At 41.9% G+C, this 9,281-nt stretch overlaps 1 protein-coding gene across 1 annotated transcript in view; it reads left to right on the top strand.

Annotated features, from left to right (window-relative positions):
* The window catches only part of CNMD (chondromodulin), a 15,780-nt gene that overhangs the window by 5,382 nt on the left and 1,117 nt on the right, over positions 1–9,281 (top strand). The window contains exons 2-5 of the mRNA XM_019525426.1: positions 44–184; positions 1,891–2,004; positions 5,452–5,605; positions 6,941–7,143. Of these exons, the coding sequence (XP_019380971.1) occupies positions 65–184; positions 1,891–2,004; positions 5,452–5,605; positions 6,941–7,143 (591 nt within the window). The 5' untranslated portion in view covers positions 44–64. The remainder of the gene's footprint in view (positions 1–43; positions 185–1,890; positions 2,005–5,451; positions 5,606–6,940; positions 7,144–9,281) is intronic.

The raw sequence follows: 9,281 nt of genomic DNA, 5'->3' as shown, positions 1-9,281 counted from the left end.
CCCCCCCCCCCCCAAAAGAATAATATTCTTTACTCCATTTCAGGTTTATAATGTCCATTATACTATGAGTATTAATGGAAAAGTACAAGAAGGATCAATGGAAATAGATACTGGAAACAACCTAGAGACCTTTAAAACTGGAAGTGGAAGTGAAGAGGCTGTAGAAGTGCATGATTTCCAGATTGTAAGTACAATCATTCAGGTCTTTCAAATCAGACATTCTCTACCATTGGACTCCATGCATATGCTGGCAGAATTAGTGCAGCACTGCACCCGAGCCAATATTCCCAGCTTCTCTGTACAGCTAATTAGCTGAGGTGAAACACTGTACTTTGTGACTATATTGCTTCCAGTATCCAAGCTGCTTCACACATTTCTATACAGCATTGCATTGTTCCCTGAAAACATCTCCTAAGGAGCCCCATTGAAGTCAGTGGAAAAATTCCCATCAACTTTAGAGGAAGCAAGGTTAAGCTTTAAGCCAAAGGAATGCAACATCTAAAACAAAACTAGGTAGAGAAAGCTGGTGAGGGAAGTTATATGGGTTCCGCTGGCCTTGCCCTTCCCCACTTGTTAAGTCCAGGAACAGAAGAGGAAGTGGTTTCCTGCCTTCTGTGCATGCATGGGGATAGTTATGTATGTTTGGGAAAACCTTGAATCCCCAAACAGTCTGCAGTTGTTGGCAGTATAGTCTGGGATCATAGCATCAGCCTTACTGACAGCTGAACTATAATGTTGGTGGTGAGCCTCTAGTCATGTGCCTTCACTATTCCACATCTGTACAGAAATGCCATCTCAGTGGAGATCCAATGAATTCTTCTAGCCCTGGCCCCTCATGACAGCTATTAGCTGCTGCGTAAGTGCAGCCAAACATTCAACAGAGACCCAGGAACAATTACAATTGGTTGGGTGTCTACAGATGAGTATGTGGGGCAGAAATTGGCTTCCAAGGCTAACTGACTGAGGTAAATGATCTCTGCTTTCACTTACCGAGTGCTGGGGTCAGGGTCCAGGAAAACAAAAGGGCCAACTTAAGTTTTGAGTCCCAAAGAGTTGAAATGTAAGCTGAAAAGACTATTGAGGAAATACACCTTATGTTAGTGGCAGAGGAAACCCATTAGTAACCCTTAGAAAAGTTGACATCCAAGTGTATTTGCTTGTTCATTTGCTACTCTAGGGCTGTAAGCAAAGCAGAGCTATCACACTGGGATGAGTAGCTCACACAAATTGCTAAGGGCAAGAAAATCTGTTTTAAGAAATGCATTGACCATAACTAATGGCATTTTTGCAAAATGGTTTCCCTCCTTGGTGAGGTATCTCAAAAACATGAATGGCCCATTCCAAAGTAGCCTTATTGACACTGCACATCTTTCTGCCCAATAGTCAAGCAGAGCAGTTTTCATGGATCACATAATCATTGTAGAGATCCTTTCCTTTGCTCCGTCTGTATGAAACAAAATAGAGCAAAATGTCAGATGGTGGGGGTGGGGGTCGGTAAAAAAATGCTAAGATTATAAGGACGGGGGGTTTTTGATCTACCTATTGTGTGGGGAAAACCAGAGTCATGGGGAATTGAGGAAGAGGAGAAGACTTGAGAAAGACTAGCCTATGCATAAAACATAGTCCGCACCTTTTTTCCAAGCAGTCTTGAATTCCAAGATGTTAGAAACATAGGAATTGTGTGTCATTTGTTTAGAATTATAAAAACACATATTACAACAAACACTGGAATTCCGCCTCTGTACTCTATGCGCTGGGTCTGCTTCAACAGAAATTGCACAAAATGCAGCAAGTTGCTTACACTTGGCTTGGACATAGTTTCTCTGTGGTCTGTTGTAAGCAATTGGGTGACACATTAATGGAGGTAACCATGAAATACCTGTTTTGTAGGGCATAACCGGAATCCGTTTTGCTGGAGGAGAGAAATGCTACATTAAAGCACAAGCTAAAGCTCGTGTTCCTGAAGTGGATACTATGACTAAAGACAGCCTCTCATTTGAGCTGGTAGGGAGCAATCTTTTAAGATACTTAATAAACCCATAAGACTTTTAAAGGACATTTAAATACAATGATCTGGTTGGTCAGCAAGTGCCCTGGAAGGGAAGAGAAAATGCCTCTGAGAAAAACTGATAAGGAGGAATTAGTTGCTTTAACCAATCCAGACAGTGGTTTGGATGAGCTTTTTGGAGAGTTGTGTCTAGACTGGACCAGAGGGAGGGATCCTGTTAATCAAGACCTTTGAAAAAGGGCATAAAAAGGAATCTTCTTGGTGCATTGGGAAAAAACTTAAAGTCCAAAGCAAAAGAAAAACTGAACTGACCTTAGACCTGGTAGTTTAAAAATGGGTTTCCCAGACCAGATTTGATTCTAGGGCATTGATTTTAAGATAGCATTTTGTTCTGAGGGACTACAAATTTTGGGCTGAAATGCTGTGACCATAGTTCTCAAACAGGGATGTCTGCACCTCATGTTTGCAAAAAGCCTTTTTTTGTAGGTATTTCAAAATTAAGCTTCCCAGGGACCAGACCCTGAGCACTTTGCTCACATTGTTCCACTGACTTCCCTGGCTCTGTGTTACTCCAGACTCTTCACTGTGGCAGAGGGCCCCAATAAGGGAAGGCAACAGGACTGCAGTAACACACAGTACCTACAACCTCAGCCTTGTCAGGGGTTGGACAAGAATGAGACAAAGTAGCCAGAACTGGCTGGAGAGTTTAAAGTAAAAGCAGAAAATAATTGACTGATACCACCATCAGCTTGCACAGAGCTTCCAACAGAGAATAAGCCACCCTGCCGCAGCAGAAAGCCATTCTTTTCTTCTCTTTGGGAACATGAAATCTGCATTTCCAGTCCCAGCAAGAATAAACCTCGTCCAGTTATAGTAGCTATAGGACTTTGTGCGAGTGCACCATAAATCAAATCAGTCCCAGGCTGGGGGCTGGAAAGTCTGAAGCTTTCGTCACACAGATCACCTTTGAAGGAAAAGAATTAAGTTCCTCAGATTCTGGGCTCAGTTTTTACAGATGTGAGGAATCCCCACAAGGCCATGGTTGTCTTGTGCCTCAGCACTCCCTATAAAGTGACCCAACTGCCTTGCATTGGGCACTGCTCCAAAAGCTTAAAAGCTGCACTGCCAGTGAGGCCCGAACCTACCTGGCAGCCCCCAGAATCTCTCCTTGGAGACTGCCTGGCACAGAAACACTTTGCACAAAATGGAATACAGACCAGCTCAGGATTACTTCTGTGCCTGTTCCCCATCAGGTCCTATTACTGTATACTGATTCCCCAGCCCCAGAGCTACAAGCATGACTACAGTAGAAGCAGCTGTGGTTTGAACGTGGCATGGATAGAGCCCTGATTTTCTCCTACTAGTGCATTAGCTTTAAGATGGGAGAAAGAAATAATTTTAAAAAAAATTCTGTGTGATTGACAAAAATCTCATTTGGCTAGTTCAGCAGCATCTGCCGAGATTTTTAACACAGCATGATAAACCTATTCTCTGCTTCGTGACACCGCAATATATGTCCTCTCTGCCCAACCTAAGAGGCTGCAGCTTTTATTCCTCTGGTAGGAATAAAAAGCTGGGAAGGTAGAAAAAGAACTGCTGAGGTTCTCAGGATGATTTGCCTGAGGGAGGTTGTAAATGTCAAAACCATCTCCCCCTTCCTCACCCTGTGCTTTGACACCAAGATGGGAGAAAATTATGGTGTTAAAAAAAAAACAAACAAAAAACCCCCCATAAATTGTGCAGTGAAGGTAGTCTGAATGACAATTTACTGTACTCTGTGCTGCTGTAATTAATATGCATTTACTTAATGAGAGGGAGCAAGCAGCTCTCTAAAACTAATGGGGAGAGCACCAAAGGTCAGAACTAAATCCTTTTGAAGGAATGCCAGACTTTCCATTGAATTCACTGGGGGTTGGATCAACCCCCTTCCATTATTTTAAGGAGCTGTGGTCTCCCTTGCCTAATTGGGATTGCTTAACATTATTAAGTAAAGGCAATGTCTTTCTATTGAAAATAGAAGTAAGTTGCCATTATGCAATGTTATACTGATAAAACATATGTTCCTCCAGGCTTGCAGAAGTGTTTGCTATCCTGATTTTTGCATGCAATTTTTTTCTTACCATGCTACTTACTATATATTGCCCTGGAATGCATACATCAGAGACTAGATGATTTGCCAACTTGATGCTACATTGAAACATTGAGAATTCTTCATTGCCTGACTTACCTGATTATAAATGTGACCTCAATTGTTACATTAGTCATTTTTTGGCATCTACAGTTAAATACATATAAGTCTTTTGTTCCAATACATATCTAATTATGACCTATATTGAGCATAAACTGGTTCATTAAATAAATGTATAGATATCAGAAGTCCATTTACTCTCAGGGTTGGGGAAAATTTTTTTGCAGATCAACAACTAGATTATTTTTCTTATCTAGCTCCAGTTAAGTTTGGAGGTTTTTTGTTTTTATGGTGGGGATGTTGGGAAAAACTCAAATGGGAAAATATAAATAACATGCTGCTCTTGCTACAAAAACTGGATAGCAAATTTAGATTACATGAGACCTACTATAAAAGTAAGTAAATATATTAAGGGAACAACTTGGCAAAATTAATTGATCCTAGTGGATTATCTACCAAATCTTAGTGACATACAGAGGCAATTCAGAAGTTTAACTTTGAAATCATACTGGTTTTCATGATGCACAAGAGGCTTTTTAAAGAAGTTTCACTGCTGTTAATAAATAGCTACATTTTGTTTGTAAAATAAAACTTTGAACAAAACATTTAAAGAATCAGTCATATTATTCTGAAGCTACAAACTGAAAACCTGCAGGGCATACTTCAGAATGAAAGCTGTTAACTTATACTTCAAGCTCTTGGTCAACTGAATTGGGTCTACTAAACAAGACCTTTTATCAGACCCATCATATTAACTTTAAACTGGAAGTGGTATCTGTATCCAAACCAGAACCTTCCCTAACTTTCAGGAGAGTGGCTATGTCTATTACAGCAATATCCTAAAATGAACAGATGCCAACAACCCATAAACATTTTGAACTGTTCTTAGTTTAAATCAGCTCAGTTCCACTCATGTCAGTGGATCTACACCAGTTTACATCAGCTAAGCAGCTGATCCTCTGGCCCAAATATGAGCCCTGTTAAAGAGAGTGGGCACAAAACCCTAGCCCCGTTAATGTGAAGGCTAGTTTTGCCGTTTGCCTCAGTGGTTCAACTCCAGGAGTTTTTTCCATTGATGTCCATTTAATTAAGGCCCCACTTTGTGCAAGTAATTTGCAAGGCAGAACGATCTTCAGAAGCATATTTGGCATCAGTCTCTGCTGAAGCTGTGTTTGGTGCCTGGCTGTTGACACAAAGATGCACAGGTAACATATACAGGACACCTGATGAGAGGCTTTATACTCTTTACTTACAGGAAGACAAAATCATGCCAGTTAAATTTGATGAAAATTCCCTTATCTGGGTAGCTGTGGACCAGCCTGTAAAGGACAAAAGTTTCCTGAGCTCCAAGATCCTAGAGCTGTGTGGAGATCTTCCTATTTTCTGGCTTCGACCAACATACCCTAAAGGTATTATTAGTAAAAAAAATTAAAGAGAGTGCCCCAACTCCTTTTTTCCTCCCTTCCAATAAATGTAAACCACCAGGGCCTATAGCTATGAGATCTGTATTGTCATGGATCTAGTGTCCCTTTTCCCCAGCCTGCCTCCCAAAGTCTCTGCAGCCTAGTGCTGAGACCCATGATGGGAAACACCAGACTCCCCAGGTGAAACTCTCTGGCCTATTCTTCCCTTCCCTCCAGAACAGCTGTACCAAAGAATGTATATGAAGTTAAGTTCACCTTCAGGCCACCTAATTTCTTAGAATATGGAGGTGGGCAGGGAGAAGAGGCCATATAAAATTGTCAAAGGAAGCATAACCAACACCATTGTGAGGCCACAGCAAGCAGATTAGGAGGAGTTGGGCAGAGAATGTTACACTGGTGCCCAGGACATAGATAGGGAGTGGTGTTCAGGCACTGGGCAGGGAGATGAGGGGGAAAAAAAGTACTGTACCTATTTGGTCCAGAGGAGAAAAAAGGACTATGAAGGATTGGAAGGGTTTCCTGCAGAGGGCTGGTGGCAGAGGACAAGCAGGACTGCCTCTTCCTTGATGCTCTCAGAGTTTAGTATTAAATATTTAGTAGAAAGATAAAAGAGTGAGTGTTATTACAGCATCTGGAGGGTGCAACTTGCTGGTATATTTTTTACATGACCATCAAAACAAAACTTGCTCAATTAACATTTTCCAACATTTCCTGTGCCTTGCACATGAGCACTAATCATCAAAAAAGTACTATGAGAGATAACTAAGCCACTTTTTCAGGTCTCACAAGCCCTCCTTCAAGCCATTTCTTTTTCTATCACAAATCCATGCTTTGGAAATTACAAAAAGTTGCAGTTGCTCTGCTTGAGAGCTGACTATGTAGGCTGGACTTCAGGAAGAATGTGGTTTAGCATTGGTATAGGCTACCTACAGAGACTGTGAAATCTGCATCCTTGGACATTTTTAAGAACATATTGAACAAACACTGGTCTGGGATGATCCTGCCTTGAGCAGGTGGCTGGACTTATGACATCCCAAGATGCATTCCAGCTCTGCTTTCTTCCAACATTCATTTCTGTGAATGTCACTGGCCAGCAGCTCAGTGGGTCCAATGCCCTTCCTAAGTCTGCCCTTTTTTATTTGGGAAAAAAGGGGGAAAAAAAAAATCTTGAAACATATGGAATTACACAGTCTGTACATAGCTCCCATCTGGAGCCTACCTATCTTTGCAGTTACAATCCCATTTTTGTGAATGGACAATCCAACATGTTTTCCTTGAACTAGTGCAAGAACACATTTAAATCAGTGACTTCTTCTGCAGATAACCAAAGGGAGAAGAGAGAAATTGAGAGAAAAATACGTCAAGCAAATTTTGACATAAATCAAATTGAAGCCACTACAAAAGAAACAAGCACCAGGCCACCCACCAGGCAGCCACTGCAAGAGCCTGACCGCCAGTCTAATGACACTGAGCCCAGTAGCCACGAATCTGATCAAATACTTAATCCAGATAACCCGTATTATGTAAGTATACATCTGCACTAGAATCCCCTTTGAAGTCATTTGACTTCTGCAGGTATTTAACATGTACTGGGTTTACATTTCTTTGTGCATATACTTCTCAAAATAGTTTCATACAGCTGTGCAGACATGTAAAATGGCGGGTTCCTCCCTCTCCTCAGTCTCCATGGTATGGTGAGTAATTATAGCAGAACTGGATCATTCCTATCCAGGTGGCTCACAGCAGGTTGCCAAATTAAAGGCTCTTTGTTGTGGCTTTTACTTCAAAGCCCACCACATCTCTACTGAACTGGAACTCAGCAGCTGGTCAGAAAAGCAGCACCCTTTGAAATAAAACCAGCTGCAAACAGCTGTAGCACCTCAGGGGTCCCACATAGCTGCTTGATGTGGCTCTGTATGGTCCTGATTACTTTGAAAACCTCATTCACAGTGGGAGGGAGAAGGTAAGGAACCCAACCTTGCAATGTATCTACGTTCTGCTGGATGGTGAATCTGTGTTTTTATTCTTTTCCTTTTATCAACAAGGGGTTAGTTTATCTTTGTTGTACTTGAAATTCACAAACCATATCAGTTCCAGCCCTTGTTCCATTTGCTGTTTAGCTCTGCTGTGCCTGCTTCTCTCCCAGAAACCTGCAGAAGTGTACCTAAAAGCTTGTCTAAATTTATCCCAACCATGCAGTGGGTCCAATAAAAGATGTCACCCACAAGACCCCTTTCCTCTACCCATAACACTGACTTTATGAAGATAAGGACCAAGCCACGTCCATCTGGCTTCTGGGCTACTGCATTCTGGCTGGGTTTATGAGGAAACGAAGCAGCAAAAGAAGCCAGAGAGATGAGAGGGCCATGCTGTGGTCCTTGTTCTCCCTCGGTCTCTGACATGATGTGATTTACAGAATGAAAATGTTAAGACACCCCATTGCTCTAAGCCTGCCCCACTGCAACAGAAATATTAATAATCTCAGGAGCAGCTTGTACCCTCCTGTACCTACATCAGGCAATTGATATCTATCATTTGGTGCAGCAGGAATAAAGTCACTTTAATAGGGCAGTGTCACAAAATCAACATCTCCTGCTTTGGAAAATAAGTTTCAACTTTGTCTCGACATTTAAGTAGCAGCAGGAAATCATTGCACTATGACAGTGTTCTACTCAGATGACACCTCTTAATTAGACTTAAAACAAATCACCTAGAACTAAATTGATTCCATTTCTTATGAATTCAGTTAATTACCAGACCCAAAGTCAGCACCAGAATTAAATCCCCGGTAGGGCCAGCCAGAAGAGATTATAACCCAGTTAGAAGGTACAAGGGGTCTTTGAGGCAAACCAAGGAGCTTTCTGAAGAGCAACAGCAGTACAATTGGTGTAGGCTTCCCTGGGGACTCCTTACTGACAATCAGCTCATTTTATACAGAAGGTACTTACTGGAAGACGCTCTCAATTTTCTGTAAGCACTGGGAAAGGAGGTCTTTGATTTATGAGACATGTTTAGCCCTGGCCTCAAGCAGACCCTTTCTGCTATTTCCTCCTTCCTTTTAAAGAGCAATTTGTTATAACAGAGAGCAGTAGATCAGACCTGAGTTCTGCTTGCAGCTCTGCCACCGACCTGTGTAAGACCTGGGACAAGATTAGTTTGTCTTTCAGTACCTTGGCTTGTCAATCTCTAAATGGAGGACATGCTGCTCCTCTCTTTAGTAAGGGGCTTTGAGAGCAGTGGGTAAAAATGCAAGCATGAGTTAGACATAATTCTTCTTGTTCTTTATCACCAAAGAGGCACCAGAGGGAAATAGACTGAATGCAAAGAGCTAAGCCTTCTCCTACTTTCTCCCAGGAGGAGGAATAGAAAGGCTAGGATAGCCATGGAGTCTGTTGATATTCTCTGCCTCTCCCAACGCTGTAACTTCTTGCTTCCTGGTAAGACAGTGCAGTAGAGCCAGTTCTCCAGAATTCACCACACAATGGAGAACAGGAGTGGTTGAAAAACAAGGTAAATGGATTCAGAGTATCAAAAAATCCTACAAAGTACAGGTTGTGAAATGGTCTCCTCCGGGAAGGTGATGTAATTGCAGCCACTTAAGACTTAGTTAAAGACAAGACTCAACAAAGCATTTGAACGTGTTATTGGGGGGGGGGGGGGG

Source organism: Gavialis gangeticus, unplaced genomic scaffold, assembly GCF_001723915.1.
Source record: "Gavialis gangeticus isolate Ggan-Ray unplaced genomic scaffold, GavGan_comp1, whole genome shotgun sequence".
NCBI classification, from domain to species: domain Eukaryota; kingdom Metazoa; phylum Chordata; order Crocodylia; family Gavialidae; genus Gavialis; species Gavialis gangeticus.
Note: the sequence above shows the minus strand (reverse complement) of the source record. Positions and strands in the feature narration are given on the sequence as shown.